The following is a 19,823-nucleotide window of genomic DNA, read 5'->3' as shown; positions in this document are numbered from 1 at the left end:
ACTTTACTGTATAACTGTAGACATTACAGTAGTCATTGAGTAAGTGCACTGCTCCCTTTCACACCCAGAGGTATTACTTTATATGAATGGACTGTAATGCAACATTTGTGGACAATGGAACGTATACGTTTATATGATCTGTCTAATATATATGTTTTCTTTAATGTACAGACTTCTTTGTATGTAAAGTTCGTATTGACTAATGTACAACGTATTTAAGTTATTTACCAGTCATTGCGGGAAAGAACCCACAATTTCTCCTTTCTCTTGAATAGCCTATCCAAGCCCACCATACATAATTGTAGAAGGATGTGACCATACACAGTATTGTGTACTTGACGTCGCAAGAGCAGGGAACGTGGCGTGTTCAGTTGGTGAAATACGACCAGAAGGCGAACTCCAATGGAGAACTTAGGAAAACTATCCTGCTCTATCTCTAACAGAGCTGGAAAGGACATCAACAGAAAAGTGAGGAATCTTTGACATTTCTCTTACAACAAACTTCAAAATGTTATCAGCGCCTGAAAGAGGGATCACATTAGAGTGTTTCATATTGTAGGACAGAATTCAGATGTGTTCAATTCCTCTATAAAAGTAGCAAGAATAGACCTTAAAACGACATATGGTAGGTGTTTGTTTGCTATGGATGCTTTGTTATGGGGTTTAAACTAAACTATGTGCGATATGTTTATATTTAAAAAGGATGTTCGGATTCAGAGAAATCAAATAGCCAGGGTTTATTGACCTGAAATTACATTAGAATTGATCTAAATATTCTCTTTTATCTAGTTCTAAGAGGTGAATGATTTTGCAATTGTGAGATCCAGTAGCCTGCTCGTGTAGTTAGAATACAGCCCGTATGTTCAGTGAATTTTATGTCTGATAGAAGTTATGCTTCTAAATGAATGGCAAGTTTGCATCTCGAACGACTTCTTCTTCGATCCGACTTACGGTTCCTCAATCTGACTTTAAGCTCCATCAGAACAACTTTATTGTTATCTGCTTTTTTATATCGCCAAAAGGCTAGTCTTTTCTCACACACTGATGAATACTGATATGTATAGTCTAAATCTATCTGAAATTGGTGCCTTATCTTCATTACCAATTGGAAAGTGCAGTTGATTTTATTGAATAATTGTTCTGTCTTTGTGATAATGTTATTCCTTTCAGATCCTCACTTAATATTTTCAAATGCTTAATTTCAAATTGCCATTTGACATGCGTTTTTCCTATTTACAGACAACAAGGGGACTTCGGGTTCATCGAAAGTTGCTGTGGTTACAATTATAATTGTAGTACTTCTAATTCTGGTGGTTTTGGTCGACTGTATGAAAGGTACCATGGTGCATCTAGCACAATAACTTCAATGCAATATATATCAAAGTTTGTTAGCTATTTTCTTGTATTCTATTTGTATTCATTGCATCTACATTATCCTTATATTGACTAACAGAAAAGTACAGTATAGTAACTACAGTATTTTTTTTATTTTTTTTTATTTTGATGATAATAGTAATCGTTGCATTGATGATGGCATTTTTGTGTATGTGCACGTTTGTGATGCCCAGCTTGTAAACATGATATCTCAAGAAGGGTAGTTCGGACCAATATCATATAATGTGTAGACTTACCACATTGAGTACAAGGAGCCTATTGTTTTTGGTGAACGTCAAGGGTCATTTGGGGTCATGAGGAGTTAAATTGTAGAAACCTGGTAAACACAATATTTCAAGAAAGGAAGGTCGGACCAACTTCATATTTGGTGAGGTTAAATTCACATTGAGTACAAGAATCCTATTGTTTTTGGTGGGGCTCAAAAGCCATTTGAGGTCACCAAGGATCAAATTGTGAAAACCTTGTAAACACAATATCTCAAGATGGGAAGCATGGGCATACCTCATATTTGATTTGTTGAAGTACCAAATTAAGTCAAAGAAGCCTATTGTTTTTGGTGGAGGTCAAAGATCATTTGGGGTCACTAGGGGTCAAATTGTGAAAATCTTTGAAACACGATATGTCAAGAAGGAAAGCATGAACAGACCTCATATTTAATGTGTAGAAGTACCTTATTGATTAAAAGAAGCTCATTTTTTTCGGGGAAGTGGAAGGTCATTTGGGGTCATCAGAGGTCAAATTATGAAAACCTTGTAAACATGATATCTCAATATTAGAAGCTTTGGCAGATCTCATACTTGGTATGAAGGTGTATAGCATTGAATCAAAGAAGCCCATTGATATGGTGGAGTTCAAGGTTCAATTGGGGACAACAGGTCAAATCATGAAAGCTTTGTAAACATGATCTTGCAAGAAGGGAACCTTGGACAAGTTAAGGAGCCTATTATTGTTTTTGGTGGAGCCCTAAGGTCATATGAAGACAACAAATGCCAAACATTTACTCCACTCCCCTCTTACCTGTCTCTCTACACTAACACACCTTCCTAACATAATATCATGAGGGAAGCTTGGACAGATCGCATATTTGGTATGTTATTGTACAACATTGGGCGGAGGTCAGTGGTCGTTTGAGTTCACCAGGTGTCAAATTGTGAGACCCATGTTTTACACAATATTTCAACAAGGACAGATGTCATATTTAGTATCTTGATGTATCTATCACATTTAGTACAAGATGCCTGTTGTTGAGGTGAATGGTAATTTCAGGACAGCCTCTGTCATTGTGACTTTTTTTTTTCACATCGCACTGCTTTTCACTGTATTACTATAAAGTTCAAGTATGTTGTACCCCCTCACTGTACATGATGTCAGATTCATGAAGAAAACTGCTGATGTTACATCATCGAAACCTTGATGCATCTTTGCATTCTGGTTCATTAACCTTACATAAATTATTCCTGCAGTGTTAAACTTCCGAAGGAGTCAGAGAAAACTTGTGGTAGACGAAGATGTAAGACCGTTATATCTGAAAATATAAATAATATCAAGGGAAGCAAAATATATAAAGCTGTTAAACATACTGTAACGCTAATTCAGTCTAAGATTCTGGGGGCGCTTAAATATTACCTACTGAGGACTGGTGGTGGTATGGAAACAAATGCGGCTTGGATGGTTGTATGTTAGTAACGACGAGCCTTTAATCTCGCAATAACATGCAAAGAATGTAACACATAGATAAACTTAAGTAAAGAAACAGGCGCTGAGATTTCGCAATCTATTACTTTAATCAGTCACGGTACATACCATATAGAAAATAGTCACAAACGTGTCACTTGTCTGATGATCACCAAACACGTGGGAAACAAAATATACTATATTAACTTGCGCTACCTATATTTATTGAGCATTTTTGATGACGGAAGTGAACAACTGAATTAATCAATACACATAATATGTTGCAACAACAAGTTAATATTATACTCATTTGAAATATTTAGCATTCCTACCAATGGATAGTTTCATGTTGTAATAGATATAAGTAATACACGCAACTGTCAGGAAATCCTTTCCCTACCAGTTTTGTGTTGAGAATAACATGTACATTACGATCTTCCCTGCAGCAAATACCACCCCATTCCCCCTGTTCTTAGCCAAAAACAGGGAAGATTAAATATCTACCTGAGTTGGTAATGCTAGCCATACTGAACTCTCCTCTGCACAAATTCATGATTAAAGAAACACAGTGTATTTTTTCAGTGGTCAAGCCAAACTTGTCTAATTCACACACAGGAAAGTAACTAGTACTGGCCATTAGAGCACTTGTGTTTACAATCATACAGGTGACTGGTCAACTCAAGGATGAATCCTAGTGACAGTTTTTGGGGTAGTTTATGCTATCAAGTAACAAATTAATAATTCTTGAGTGAATTAGATGAGGACAGTTTTTCTATAGACAAGCTTGACTGCCATGTAGACTCTGAGTATATTTACATAAGAATAAGTTACAACCTACGGTTACTTAGCAACATCAAACATATTGTGTTAACTTGTATCCTTTTTAATAGAAAATGTTAATTACATAGTCAAATTATTTGCAAATAGTGACTTCAAATTGATAATTTTATTGATAATATGTTTGAAAGTATCATTACCTCTCTCTTGTTTAGATGTTGCCTAAGACTCACCGCACACCTGGTAAGTCTGATGTACAAGTTATTGCAAGCTGAGTGCAGTGAATGCTGCAAACAATACCTTCAATTGCTTTAAGATACTGTTAAATACCACGCATAAATTAAAATAAATTTCAACATACATATCCTCTACAAATGATAATGTATAATAATGTAACTGATTCCAGTGACTTTATTGCTGTCATATCAAATTCATGTTGCAGTTAACTTTACCAAATGGGGATATATAAATGACACAATAATTTCACGGTTCCTTTTATGGTTTATGAAAATAAGATATGAACATTCTGAATACATCAGAATGCGCCCCATTTCAGATAACAGTTATGACCCAATGATGACTCCCAAATGGTCTGGGCCAAGAAGTTTTTTTTTTTACACATCTTTGCCAAATGTTGGAATCGATTGTCTCTTTGCAATTAAAGCAGCTGTTCAAATAACCATTTAGTTTGAGAACGAATCTAAAGTTAAGCAATTCAATTAACATATCAAGACATTTTCTACAGCAAAATTTGGTTGAGCAGCTACGAATAATGACATTCCAATTAAAAAAAAAACTTTCATCTGACCATTTTCATGATTGTATTTGTTCCTGATATAAAATAAGATTGTTACTAATCACACTTTCTGGTTTCCTACAGAGGAGGAACAATTCATCAAGGAACTAAAGGCAAAGTATGAGATACTTTATCACTCCGTACAACCATTGCCTTACATCAGAGACAGAATGTATTGTGTTGATAAAGTATATGTTTATAGCGGCATTGAACGGTTAGTTCAACAAGCACATGGAAACAAAATGTGGAAACTTTTAGAGTCACATCATGAACTACTAAAGAAACCTGAGAATTGTGGTAGGCAAATTATAGAGGGCGAACCTGGATACGGAAAATCAACACTGACACTACAGCTTGCATACGATTGGTGCCAAAGAGTTCCAAAATCCCCTTTAAGTAACGTACCGGTACTTATTTACCTGCGGCTAAGACAACTGAGAGGGGTGAAGTCAATATACCAAGCAATACGGCGTTTTATATTACCCAGAGACTCAGATCTGAGTGAGGTTATAGTGGAATCAATCATAAAGAATTGTTCAGGTGTATTGGTTATTTTGGATGGATTTGACGAATACCCTGATAAAGACGATCAAGAGACTGATATTTCTCTTATCCTTCGGAGAGAAATGTTGCAGGATATAGACGTCATCCTGACTACCAGGCCTTTCTACTTACCGAAAGAATTTGCACCGCATAGTGATCGAATACGTTTAACAGGTTTCAACGAGGACATCCGAGATCAATATATTCAGAAAGCAGTTGTACACGGTGACGAACAAGCTGCCAGGGAAATAATACTTAAACTCCAACGAAACCCTCTACTTGGTGACTTGTGTCAAGTTCGTTTGTTGTTTGTTTTGTTTGCTCACATGAGCCACGAGAACAAAGACTTGAAGACATTCAAATGCGTTACTAGCTTCTTTCGTAATGTGATAGCTTGCTTACATAGTCATTTGATGAACAAACCAATTGAAAAGGTATGTTTTGACTTAAAACATGATGAGTTGAACAAGGTTGCTTTTGAGGCATTGAGCGGTAGAAACCAACTGATTGTGTGGGATAGTACTTCCCTGAGAAAACGACTTGGGGATGACTTTTATGAGCAGTATCTTAATACTGGAATATTTTTTGAGGAAGAAATACTGACTGGTGATCAATTTCTCTACAAAAAGGAAGTCAGATTCTTCCACAAATTGTTCTGTGAGTGGTATGCTGCCCACTACATTGCTGATTATCTATCTCAAGAATCTTTAACCTCTGCCACAACAGAGAGCCAGAGTGTAGCTGAACTGCTCCGTTTTTTGGATCCTTTTGAACTTCACTATGTTTACAGATTTGCCTGTGGTCTTAATAAGACTGCTTCAGGTAAAATTGTAAATTATCTGCAAAACAACCTTAAACATAAAAAGTTTGCTATGATGTGCATGCTGGAACAAGACTATAAAAATGAGAATGTTGTTGATGCAATCACAAAGTTGGCCTCTAAAGTGGTCCACGTGCATGGCGATGACAGTCAACTACATCAGAGATCAACTTTACAAGTTTTGGAATTCGCGAGTGCAACACAGGTGAAGTAATTTTCTTTCACTGCAATCAAGACATATTTCCTCAGGTTTGTGGTCATGTGGTCACGGTCTTGTACTGTTATTGTACAATATAATTATAATCAGTGTGTTCTTATACCTACAAAAAACAATGCAAAACTTCCAGCCTCCACCGGGATTCGGACCTTTGCCCTCTCATGTATTTAAGTGCTTGGTTTATTTTTCTGCCAAGTCCTGTTTTGATTTTTCCAGTTTGCACTGCATTTCTTGAAAGTTATATAATAGCAATCGATTCATGAGATCAGATTCCCAACTGTATACATATCTTCAGAGGTTGAATCCCAAAATAACGACTTAATGACCATGCGAACGTAAACAATTTCAAATGCTAACAACACTTAGTGTCAATGTCGTTACCAATAGTGTCACTTGATTTATTGCTTTCATGTGGCCATACTGCCAGTAATAAATGAACACACTATGACATAGACAATCCAAACCTTGAAAATATTGAATAATTTGAGTTTTAGTTGTGAGGTCTTCATAACAGCAAATGGTGTTAAATGCAGAACTGAAGTCCATAAAACAAGTCCTTGCATAATTACTAGGAGTGTCCACATGTTGACGTAGAATAGTGTCCAGAAGCAGGCGGGCATCCCCACCCGATCTACCACTGCGATATGCGAATCGGTATTTGTCCAGTGATGGACTACAGTTCAATATTTCGCTACGAAGAAGTTTCTCAAAACACTTCATTGAAACACTGGTCTAACTCAATTACATAAAACCCTCCATCCGTTCATAATGTAGCATGATTCTTTTACTAGAGGATAACTACAATACATTAACCTTGTTCATTTCTCTAACAGATTACCATAGCCTGCCTTCACCTGACCATGGCCTTCAAGGAGTGTGATGGATACACTATTTTACTCCAATCTGGCCTCTCTCTCTGTCCTTTAGTGACAGTAGAAAAGATACACATAGAGACTGAGAAGGAAGGAAATGAACCATATGCCATATCAGAGATACAGTTAACAAACATCTTCTGTTTTGCGCTTCGTTGTCAGTCTGTTAAGGAGCTGTCGTAAGTTGAATCTCATGTTTATTGTTATCATACTATGTACCTACAAGTATTCTCTCTTGTTACATTTAAAATAACTGATTAACCAAAGTAATAAAGATAAACACAGAGCTCTGACAAAACTTGTATTAGAAATGACGTACCATCAAGAAATACATTGTAATCGGAAATTTTAGTGTTACAATCATGAAAAAAGATGAGTTGTTTATGTTGGTATGACTAGCCATCACGGTATTAATTATAACCAAAAGAAACAATGACAGTTGTGAATTTGGAAGGTAAGAATATTTTTCATATATCATTGGGAATATGTCTTACATGATATGATAAGTATCATCAAAGAGGCCATGGTGTAATTGAACCCAACAAATTTCTTCATGAATTTTGGAGGATTTAATCAGTAATGTGGTAGTATGAGATAATCCCCCACTCTTAAAAACAGAGGACAACATACTGTGCGTGGAATTGTATTACAAACAAGTCTATTTTACAATCTATCTGATTGTCTGCACACCAATTCCTTTCATGGACTCCTAGCACGACCTAAGGATGAGCCTAAACATACTGTACATTACACTATTACCTTCCTGCAGTTATGGGCTCATTTGCTCATATTAAACAGCAAAATGATGCCCACAGTAAGGTTTTGAAGCACGTCCTAATCATTTCCTATATGGAATTTGCTTCATAGCAAGACTGTTTTGCTATCTTTCTCTCATGTTGGTTTGTTTCTTCCTTTCTACTTCAAAGGTTCAGTGAATGTCTGCTGCCTCTTTCGCCCTCTCAAGAGTCTATCAATGCAGAGATGATATCTAGGAAACTTAAAAGTAACTATCGATTCTGTCAGTATTAGTTGATTATTTGATTAAATCTAGTCATCAAGGAGTTGATATAAGAGATAATTTTATTGTAACATTTTCATAAGAAGTGCAAAAAGCAGATTGTAAGCCTTTGGTAAAAGCAAGAATAATGCAAAAGTAGAAAATATGACAAAATAAATTGCTTTGTCAGGAGGATTACATTGATTTTAGGAGCAGTTAGTGTTAACCGCCAACTGATTTGTCCTGCTCGACACATTCCTTTGGTACAAGCTATTGTTATGGCAATGTTATTAACTTATCATACCTATACTTAGGATATTTGTTTAAGAACATTACTTTAAGTTTAAACACCGAAATCGTGTCGTTTTAAGTCAAGCCATATTTATTGGATGAAAAGCACCAAATTCAAAGTTAAAGGTCTTAAGTGTTCCATTTTTAGTGTAGAGGTATCCGTTTCATTTATGTGAAAAAGTTAATTCCTCTCCTTCATAAATCCTAAAATGTCTTTAAATTTAACATATTTTTACATACTTGTCATCATAGTATACTGGCGAGACTACGGTTACAGCCTGAATCTCCATTCTGGTGATTGGGAGGTATGATTCTTTTGTTTTTAGTTGCCAGGGCTTTTTGTTATTGTGTACGTGTCCATTAGTGCAGAACAAGTTGGAAGTACAGTAGTGTAAATGCCGACAACCACTAGACAACGACAGAGATCGTGACATAGCTTAGGGAATATAATGTGTAGTTCTAGATCGTGGAACAATATTTTAAAATATGAGTTGGTCATTGGACATTTTTGATTACTAATAAATTCAGATCATTAATCAACTGAAGATACTCAAGGAAACCTTGTATGACGTTTCTTTTCTATTGAGAGTATTTTGAATTTTTCTGTACATAGTGGTAAGTCTGGTAGTATGAAAAGGACGTTTTGCTGGATGTGTTTTTGACTTATTTTCATAACAATGGATTTTCTTTAAGCTATTGTAATACCAATGATGCTACAATTAGAATAGTAAAAAAAGTAAAAACAGATCTAGATAAGTTTACACTGCTTCATTTTGTGTTTATTTTCAGGTTGATAATATCAATGTTATTGAGTCACTGTGTTCAGAGAGGTTACAGATCTGGACTAAAGATAGTCAATTACAACAGAATTGTACTTTGCAGCTACTGAAGAACGCATCTAACAATGATGTAAGTCAGTAGTCTAATATCAAAATCCCTATGATGGACTAGATATGTCAAAATACATCATCCCCATTATGTACTAGATATGTCATCCCCATTACGTTATTAAGTGTTTTATGAGATACCATAGTATCATTTTGCATTTTGCAGTCAAATTATTTAACAAATTTGATTCATTGTCTTCAACAGTGTTACGAATGCAGGATTTTGCCTCCGGAACACAAAGTTCCAGAGATGGACGTAAACACTTCACATTTCGTCCCGCGGATCGAAACCCTAAGTACACACACTCAGAACTAGGCCTATATGCAAAACATAACAAAACAAATTTTTGAATGAATATCTTTTGAATGAACATTATTTTCCAAACCTCAGGATAACCAAAATTTCTTCCAATCATTCTAATGATTGAATTTGTCTTAAATCAAATAAATCATAGCAATCAAACCACAAGGTACGGAGTTATAACTCCGTACCTTGTTATAACATCATTTACATTGCAGAGTTTTACATGCAAACAATAGTCATGGTTCTTTTTCAAACTTCCCATGATCTGATTGGCTAATACTGTAGTTCCTTACCCATTGTCTGGAAACATTCTTGTGTGTGTAGTGCTCAATGAACACAAATTAGGTAAATTAACAACAACTTAACATTACGTTCCCGTGTAGAGATGACAACGTTTGTGCTATAAGCTATCATATGTGTGCACTCAAATATGATAACATTAGGCCCTGTTGACAGTCATGATATGAAATTTTGGTTGAATTTTTTCTACGATATCACGTAATATTTCAGTCATTGTTTTGATCAAAACAATTTGTGAGTTGAGATAAGTTAGGAACTTTGTAGGAACCTAACATCTCGGATACTAAACAATTATTTTCACCTCACAGTACGTTTATTCTCTCAGCATTGACAGTTGCTCAAGTAATATGTACATTCATACCGCAGTACTTTCTTTGTTGCAAAGGTTTTTGCACTGTTTTGACCATGTGCCCCACTGATTTATTTTTCTTGTGCAACATTCATACATTGTCAAAAGTAGCTATTGAAGCTTGAGTTTTTATTGGACTTTGTGTGAAGAGTTATTTACATACTGTAAGGGGCAATGGGTCGGAACTGACTGGGGTTGGGCCAACTTACCAATGGTGGTTGAGGAAAGGGAAAACTTTGTTCAATTTTAAATAAAACTTATGAATAACATTGCATTGGTTAACTGTTAATGGTAACTTATGACAGGGCTTCATAAAAGTTGTGAGCAAGTAGTTCTAGGCCTTTAGGGATGTGTTCTTGTGTCATCGAGATCTATTTATATTTTCTACAAAATTTAAGGGGCTCAATAAAATGAGTTAAACGTGCAGTGTTTTTACTTTTACATGTTCTCTCTAGGCACTCGTATTACTTAACATGAATTTCCAACATTCACAGCATATGCATAGCCTATAACATTTCACACACCCATTGTAAGGAAGTTGTTTTACCATGCAGTAGTATGGATTGTGTGATCTAGGAAAGCATATATGGTAACTAGTCCACAGTAAAATTTCTCGCTTCGGAATTTTGAAAGTCATTTTGTTGGTGTATAATAGTAACATGTTTATCATTTGATGATTTTTTTGTGCATGGCATAGACCTATCACTATCTATGGCTTCTTGTTGTGCACAAGCCAATGTGCTTTCAGGGGTCATTATAGCTCAGTATTATGTGTTCCTGTAGAGGTATTTTACATTGCATTTTTCATGGAGGACAACAGGGACGCAAGTTTTTCTGAGCGGACTCAAACGCTGTTAAACTTTTAATCCTAGTAACCATACTGGTCTTCGTTCACAGTGTACTAACTTTCACGCTAAATGTACACATTAAATAATCATATCATAATGAATTATTTTTCCAAGGAGTACTCCAGCTAGTGGCACACATAACACAAGATGATTTAAAGATTACATATCACTCTGTAGTGACAACATATCTATAATTCATAAGGTGTGTGGTTTGACACAATAACAACTGGACATTTAACATAACTAATTCATATGAAGAAATTTTCTCACTACATTCCTAGTCTAACAGTCCATATTTCATCCTGGTTATCATTCATATATCAGTCATTTTGCCCATTTTATTTTTCATGCATTTATTCACTTTAGTGTTACTGTTTTTTTTTTTATACATTGTGTACTATGTTACTGTAGATAAAGAAGTTGGATCAACCCATATTAAAAATGGTGAAGAAAAATGTTGTTTCTGTTAATATTAATGTTAGATTTCAATAAACAAACTTAAGCCTAATCGTAATAATGCAAGGAGTGGATTTATGCTAGTATTAAGATGGATAAGTGATACCTTCAGGAAAGTTACTGGCCACAGTACAGTAGGTTATAATCGTATAAATAATCGATATAGCTCTTAATCATTTCAATGTTGATTGAATCTTATGTTACCTTCCTTCAGATCCCCATCTTCCATCTGGAGCTTCTACAATCCTTCTCCAAGGCTGATGCTGGTAACATCATCCTCTGTTCAGGGCTACAATTGTCCTGTCCTGTGTCATTAAAGAAGCTATCGATAGATACATATGAGGAGGGAAGAGAACTGACAGAGACAGAGGTTGCTGGCATATTGATGTTTGCACAACATTCACAGCGATTGGAAAAGCTAATGTGAGTATTTGACTGAATATCGTATCTTAGTAATGCGTACCTAGATACCACTTTCACACTTTAAATAGGCATAAATACCTACAAAGTTTCCTCACTATTTGTCAAGTGAAAAGATACTCTCACAGGACAGAACTTTATTGTTTCTGAATTGAGTATTTACTGACCCATGTTTTACCTTCGCCTTGTTGTTAAACTCTACATTTGGATCGTGAGGAGTGGTGCTTTTTTTGGGTTAATAGTCATTTTAGGGACTTGGCAGAAAATAAGATATATTTCAAATACTTCGCAAAACAAATGCTTTATCATTGAATGACTTTCCTCCTAATGAATAGCTTTACTCATTGTTTATGTATGATATACAGGTTAGCTTTATCGTCTGTGTTATTTTCAATGCTTTACTCGTTCAGGTCATTGACAGTGATCGTCTGAAAAATTTACCAAAAATGAAATCGGATAACTTTTTGTGAATTGTGATCAGGCAATTGACCGACTCATGGTTCTGCTTTATTTCACAGGTTCTTATTTTGTCTGTTGCCCCAGTCTATTGCTGCTGAGGATATTCCTTCAATATTGAAGTCAAGGAAAGTGAAAGGTACTTTATGCGAATGCTCAGGTTAACCTCTGTCGATTGATAAATATCAACAGTTTGTACATTATCGTTATGATCTGATACTGATTACTATTATTACAGCAGCCAATCATTGTAGTCAATAATGTAAATTGTATTACTTATCATTGGTTGCCTGAAGTTATCATTAAAATAATAAATTAAATGTGTTGAACATCAAGCAAAGGATGTATATTTATAGACGATTCTGATATGATGGAGACATCAAGCCTTCTAACTTGTTTTATATTCAAAATGAAATAAAACTGTTTGCATGCTGCTTATCTACTAAGGAACCTGTGTATTAAGAGAATGTGTAAAAATAAGTTGGCCTGACATTTCAATCCTACAGTAGCAGGAACTTCTTCAGAGGCTAAATGAAAAGTATCAGTAACAGAAGGGACAAAAACACACACAGAATACAAACAGGTTAATGAGCAGGGTGAACACAAAGAGATAGATGAAAGGAGGATGAATAGACAAGGGATGGAGAGAAGAAAGAAACCAACAGAGGAAGAGGAGCGGTAGGAGATCAAAAGAGAGGATTAAGGGAACAGGGTAGGGAGTAAACTGGAGGACACAGACAGCAATGTGTGGAGAAAAAAAAAGGGGGTGGAAGAGAGCTACGGGAAGAGGAGTGACAGGGTGGACAAAGGGAGAAGGGGGAAAAGTTAGTCATGTCCTTCCTGAATGTTGAGCTCATGAGGTTGCATCCACAGTCTCCTGCTGCTGTTTCGTACCAGGTCAGGAAGGCTACCTAAGGAAACAATCCCCTGTTGGGTCATGTTATTCATGGTATGGTTGGGAAGGTTAAAGTGTGTAGTCTTATATTCTAATACATGCTACATGCAGTAATAAGCTTGATACAAGACTCAAGAGAGGTGGTACAGCTGGCTGAGATGTTGTTTTTTGGCTTCTGTATTCAGAGTGTCTGTCACTGCTAGACAATTAGGTGAGGAATTAAGAACCAGACTGAATTAGTATTAGATACCCTCAGGAAGTTCTACAGTTACAATAACATTATGCAGTGAGGGTAATTTAAGACTGGGGATATCTCCAGATCAGGGTTTACATGAAATACATCCAGTATGTTACATATGCTGTGCATCAAACGCTTGCCTTTTGCATGATACATGCCAGTGAAGGGGAGACAATGATCTAACTATAGTCTAATGATATGCTTTTCTAAAGAATGCCAGGTTAAATGTTTCAAAGAAACAATGATACACAAACTGGTTTATCCCGTTTCAAAGCTTTCCTCATAAATGAAAGTTACATTTTTCACTCGATAACAGAACAGAGAATGATTGCAAAACTTGCCCTTCTGCCTTGTTTTGCGCATGTTCTACATGTTAATGTAATAATGTAAAATAGCTGGGCGTAGCAGATTCTTGTACAGTCTCTTCAAAATAAATTGCTCAAGGCTTATGTGACTGCAGTGTACCTAGGTCAGTGGGGTGTCTGGGAGTGAAATAATCATGTTTTATTTTTATTTTGTTAATCATGACAATGTAACCTCTTTCATTTTAGTCACTTGGTTACCGTATGATAGTGGCAAAATTTATGACCTCAACCTTGAATCTGGTCGATGGATGGTGAGTATTAAGAACTTATTAAAACTATTGCTTGACAACTGGTTATATAATTATCTGGAAAGAAGTATTAATGTATTCAAAGAATCGGAACTTCCCAACGACTGTTAATTGATTTTCAAAATCAATCAATAAAAGAAAGGAACAGTTTGATAGGTAAGGTGCATCAATATATTTTGCTCAGATTGTTGAGGTGGACTCACATATTGAATCAAGTAACAAGAAAATTAAACAGAATAACATCATGTCTGTGTAACCTTACTTTGACCAGTGTTCGTATCGATTGATTGTTTTTCAATTAACAGTTCAGGGGGTATATGGAAAAATGTTTAACCGGTTAGTTTTCAGAGTTTTTTTTTGTGGTCACTCAAGTACATTAAATTAACATTGATTGCAGTACCGTCATGCATCTTGCCTGAAAGTAGTAGATGAAAACCTCATGCAATTATCTTCTGTATAACAGTTGAGTTTTCGAATCCAGAATCAATTGCTTCGCACTGTCAGTTACAACTGCTGCATGTGTGTCCAGTATCGTATAGTCTTTGCATTAACTTTTGATCAGCGTCAGTCTACGATACCGTTACATAAATATCAAAAAGATTAAGTGGCAACAAAGAACAGTTGATAGATCATTCATTCTTGTCACCTTTGCTCCTGTAATTACCAGATACAAGCTCCTTATTGCATTTTGAATATTAACGTCATCAGAGTGTCGTCAAAGTGTCACATGACAGATATTATTGATATAACTTTGATCCCAAGCATCTCTGATATTCATCCCAAAGTAACATTTTACTTAGTAGCATACTTCCTTCTTTGTTTGAATTGAAAAGAAAATTAGTTCTTGATTCGCCTCATAACTGTTGGAGTGATTTTGTGACGTCATATTGGTAAAGCTCATAAACCTTCCTATTGTATCTAACTTATAGTATGATGATCGTACACTCGATGTGACAGATGCAGTTTACAGCAAGGAGGTAGGTAGTGAAGTATAATGTATTACAATACACACAGATTCATTGGTTTAATCTCAATGAACATTGTAATGGAGGAGATTGATCATTAACCTACAAAATAATCTGAACATTTTTTGGCATGTATAGAAATATAATAATGTTTGAAAGGGACGATTCAAAAAAAGATGGTCGCTGTGTGCAGCTTGAACACAAAAGAATAAATTACATATCGTAAATAGTTTTGCTATATTTATATAAGTTACATAAGGCTTGCTACTAGATCTTAGAAAGCATTAGTGATTCACGGATTCATTAGGCATAACAAACAATTAGCATCTTAAAGTTACTCTATTAACTCATATTACTATAAAAAAGTAATATTAAGGGTAACATTAAGTTGATTGCTCCATATTTTCTAATCTCATTTGATTGACAATGTGATTTCACAAATCCCTAACAGCCATATACTTTTGAAATTTGAATTATTTTGTCATACAATAAAATTACAGTCTCATTTATATTTGACTTCTTTTATACAGGTTAGCGAATTCCGGGAAGTGTGGCAGTAAGTTATTTTTATGTGTATTTTTTCGTACAATTGGTGATTTATTGAGTTAACATACACAAATCCCCATCATTACAATAATCCCTGCCTATAGCAAATACCACCCAAATCCCCTGTTTTTGGCCAAAAACAGGGGAGATTGAATATCTACCGGAGTTGGTAATGCTAGCCATACTGAAAGCTCTTCTGCACAATTTCACAATTAAACACACAGTGTATCATTTCAGTGTCAAGCCAAACTTGTCATCGCACACCAGAAAGTAGTACTGGCCATGAGAGCACTTGTGTTAACAATCATACAGGTGACTGGTCAATTAAATAGGTGCACTCAAGGATGAATCCGTATGGCAGTATTTGGGGTAGTTTATGCTATCAAGTAACAAATTATTAATGCTTGAGTGCATTTGAGGAAGACTGTTTTTCTATAGACAGGCTTGACCAACAAGGGAGTAGTATACATCATGCTACTTCAAACCCCACCCTCCCCCCTGTAAAGCATCATGATATATACTACTTATGGGATTTAGATAAACAAAGGATACACACTTGTATGTAGGTTGTGTATATCAAATAGGATGCAGTGACGGCCATACATAATTGATATATATATAAATATATATATATATATATATATATATATTACGTAAAAATATCTTTTTAAGAATGAATTATAGATGACGTCACTGCAGCCTGTTCAAACCAACAAAGTCAAAACTATGTTTTATTGAATAGAATTGGGTAAAACAATGTTAAACTTTATTTGCATTGTAACGTAGATCTATGTTCACATTTTGTTGCAAATGTTGCAATTTATCTTACTGCAGGGGTACAGACTGTCAAAAGGCTAGAGAAAGGAAACTGAAGGTACCCGAAGATGATACACTGACGCCACTGCTAACTGCCTGATCAGTATAAATCAGCCACGTAACTGCCACATCAGTATAAATCAGCCACCTAACTGCCAGATCAGTTTCAATCAGTTCAGGTATCAACAACGATCTTATAACATTGGTACTGAATGCACAATTGAAGTTTATGAAAAAAATAAGTGCAACATTCTTGGATTGTATTAAGTAGGTATAATGTTCAAGTACATTAAGTAGCAAAACTATAACACATGCTCATCTTGATGGAAAAGACCAAATAACAATTTCTATGGAACGGATTTGAACCAGTCACCTCAGCATCACAACTCCTGCGATATAGAAACTGAGGTACCCTGCCTTAATTTTTCAATGATTCCGATATTGACATTTCTTCCGGGGTGGCTAGTCAGAAGCTATGCATTTGAAAAACTGCCCTTTAGTAAGAAAGCAGTTCATTTTTCGTCACTGCCCACTTCTTCACCTTTCAAGGTTATTAGTCTGGAACGTTAGCCTGTGTTTTACGAAATCTATTCGCCAAGCCTAGCAAAGGAAACAAGCGTGGCAAAGTCACTTGCAAAGCTCAAATTTCCTGTAATCTACTGCGAGAGCCTATTAAAATGCTCGAGGCAGGTAAACTGTAATGGCAGTCGTATTAAAGGGCGCATTTTCAAATGGATACCTTGCATATCGTGTGGCCATGCAGGAATCATGCCCATTATCATTCGATATAACCATTGCTTACAATTTTGCAGTTCAAAATTTTGTTTTAAATTATTTACCAATGCACTGAATGACATTACATTGAAATTTTCAGTTCCACTCTTTATATACGTAACTTACACTCTTTACATTCATAACTTAAGTAAAGAAGGGTATAAAGAATAACATTAAACGTTTGCCATATGGTACATTAAATGACACTATTACATCATTACCAACAACTATATTGATGTGGTGGAGACTTGATTACAACATAGCTTATTCGAGGTCTTATTGTAAGGAAAAATTATCAAGAAGAGAAGAATCCATTATCAACCATTTAGAAATGGTAAAGAGATCAAACAATTTAAATTTAACAAAAGTCTCTAGCAGAGAATTAAGCAGCCGAGCACGTTTATGACTGATACAATTCGACTTCTAATATTATTCTTATGAATCTCATGAAAGTTGGAAGGTAGAACTTTGTTATGCTGTTTAAGCATAAATGCACCAAACTCACTTTATATTTGCATTGTCGAATTTCAAAAAATCCCCCAAGAAACTACAATATTACATCTGGGATAACACTCACACACACAAAACACAAAATGTTACCTCAATTTGTTAACATGTTTACAATTATGTTTGTTTTTGTTAGTAGTAGGCCATATGAAGCTTTTCAGCTTTTAACATATTCTTTTGGTCCATGAACTGATAGATATTCTCTATTAACTATGGCAGGCATTTTGTGCCAACTTGTTGTGCCGTGAAAAGTCATCATTTTGTTTCACAATGACTTTCTGGTTCTGATATCAAATCCCTACCCTTTAGAAAAATGCGTTGGTTTACGTTCATTTTGTCTTTATTTGTAATCAATTTTGATATTTTAGGCAATTTACTATAATTGCCAATGCAGTTATATATTGTATATTAACACTTCATGAGATCTCTCTTGCATCTACTATTGTTATATACACTTTTTTACATTCCTTTTAAGAGAATGTCATATTGTAGCATGCAATACATTGAAGTCCGTAAAAGCTAACTTCGTTTGCTGCATCCTTGGAACGTATTAACTCCAGTTTTTAACTTTGCATTTAAAGAACAGGCTGGGAATTTGTATTTTGTAACACCTACATTTAAGTCATTCAGAACAATGGTACTCTAGGCAAATACTTTTAATGTCAGGAAACATGTGTGTACTTTAGACTGAGCTTACTGGAAACATCTTGACTTCACTTGTGATTGGTTCTTTGAAGTATTTAATTAATTACAGCAATAGTAATATTTTAAAGTGTTGATGTTTTCCAGTATGTTTTATAATAATCCTTTTTTTACATGACAACTTTGTAAGTTACCTGAGGGATCTCATTTTTTTTTCTTCAAATCACTTATTCAGGAATATGGGAGAATAAATAAAGATAATCATCTTGACTTTTTAATCATTTTTTTGAGTTATTGAAACTGATTTGAAGGCTTCCTAGCCTAGCCGTTACTAAATCTCAATGCAAGATCAGTATTCCCTATCTGCTTACCCACGCTTCTCTATGCTATCGGGAGTACCATCTCTTAACCTGACAAAGAAGGGCTAATTAAAAAGCAAGGCCTTTAGCATGGGTGCAAATGATTTAGTGAGGAAATAAGGAGGATGTGAAAGTTCACCAGTCATGTACGTGGTAGTCATGATGGACTGGTCTCATTGATCCAAATTTAGATAAATTGGACGAGATCAATTCAAGGATTAACCTGATCAATGCTATAACAGAGATTCCCAAGTCATAGACACTCAGGTTTATTTGTCCTGACTCCCAAACTTAAAGTTCGAATTCTAGCTGAACAAAATACTTGGTTGAGTTACAACTCTTATAACCATTTCAGTAATTTTTTTTGTGGAATTGTTATAATAATACGTAAGAAAATACACACAACAGCCTTCTAGACTAACCAAAGTAGAAGTCCTGATATATTTCAATTTGGGCACTTTATACAGATAACCAGTGACAGGTCAAATTGAGTACTGGATACTTAGTTATAATGTCACCTATAATTGGATGGTCTAGGGATAGATTATGTAAACCTACTGGCAACTTATTTCAGTTAACAAATGGACACCTGTTTTGGTGGTTTATTGAATATTAGGATATAAAATTTTTACTTTGATCAAAGTACTCACCGACGAGAGAAAGTACTTCTTTCTGAAAGGACCGGATGGCTAGAAATATCTGATGGTGACATCTATAGGGGAAAGGGAAGGGGAGGGAGGGGGAGGGAGGAAGAGATATAGTACGATAAGAGAAGACAAAAACTCATTTCTCCTCTTGTATTGTGTTCCCGAAAGCGAGTTCTCGCAGAGCTTTTGACAGGGTCGGCGATTTGTTTCGAATATTGGGAAGGGGGGGGGGGGCATGTGCTTGGGTGCAGGCGCTTAGCAACTTTCATCCCCAAAATTGTTCGAAAAAATTGTGATATTTTGTATATATATATATATATATATATATATATATATATATATAGGCCTATATGTAGATGTATAAATGTATATAGTAACTGGTTGCTACAGCCCTATTTTCCTTTTTTATCGGCAAACCA

The 19,823-nt window shown here is 35.3% G+C and overlaps 3 protein-coding genes across 12 annotated transcripts in view; 2 read left to right on the top strand and 1 right to left on the bottom strand.

Annotated features, from left to right (window-relative positions):
• LOC139969966 (NACHT, LRR and PYD domains-containing protein 3-like) overlaps positions 1–18,663 on the top strand; it is a 42,502-nt gene extending 23,839 nt beyond the window's left edge. For 2 of the 7 annotated variants that reach the window (XM_071975437.1, XM_071975436.1), the window contains exons 2-16: positions 276–468; positions 1,240–1,335; positions 2,859–2,905; positions 4,062–4,089; positions 4,727–6,210; positions 7,056–7,273; positions 8,021–8,097; positions 8,635–8,687; positions 9,172–9,291; positions 11,741–11,949; positions 12,465–12,541; positions 14,087–14,151; positions 15,078–15,125; positions 15,644–15,669; positions 16,494–18,663. In XM_071975437.1, the coding sequence (XP_071831538.1) occupies positions 1,329–1,335; positions 2,859–2,905; positions 4,062–4,089; positions 4,727–6,210; positions 7,056–7,273; positions 8,021–8,097; positions 8,635–8,687; positions 9,172–9,291; positions 11,741–11,949; positions 12,465–12,541; positions 14,087–14,151; positions 15,078–15,125; positions 15,644–15,669; positions 16,494–16,575 (2,541 nt within the window). In that variant the 5' untranslated portion in view covers positions 276–468; positions 1,240–1,328 and the 3' untranslated portion in view covers positions 16,576–18,663. Of the gene's footprint in view, positions 1–275; positions 626–1,239; positions 1,336–2,858; positions 2,906–4,061; positions 4,090–4,726; positions 6,211–7,055; positions 7,274–8,020; positions 8,098–8,634; positions 8,688–9,171; positions 9,292–11,740; positions 11,950–12,464; positions 12,542–14,086; positions 14,152–15,077; positions 15,126–15,643; positions 15,670–16,493 lie in introns of all 7 variants that reach the window. The other 5 variants (XM_071975438.1, XM_071975439.1, XM_071975440.1 and 2 more) reach the window with 5 other exon arrangements.
• The window catches only part of LOC139969995 (uncharacterized), a 958,452-nt gene that overhangs the window by 146,155 nt on the left and 792,474 nt on the right, over positions 1–19,823 (bottom strand). The gene's annotated exons all lie outside the window — the stretch shown is intronic.
• The window catches only part of LOC139969972 (uncharacterized), a 290,887-nt gene that overhangs the window by 162,780 nt on the left and 108,284 nt on the right, over positions 1–19,823 (top strand). The gene's annotated exons all lie outside the window — the stretch shown is intronic.

The sequence above is a fragment of the Apostichopus japonicus genome, chromosome 7 (genome assembly GCF_037975245.1).
Source record: "Apostichopus japonicus isolate 1M-3 chromosome 7, ASM3797524v1, whole genome shotgun sequence".
Taxonomy (NCBI): Eukaryota; Metazoa; Echinodermata; class Holothuroidea; order Aspidochirotida; family Stichopodidae; genus Apostichopus; species Apostichopus japonicus.
Note: the sequence above shows the minus strand (reverse complement) of the source record. Positions and strands in the feature narration are given on the sequence as shown.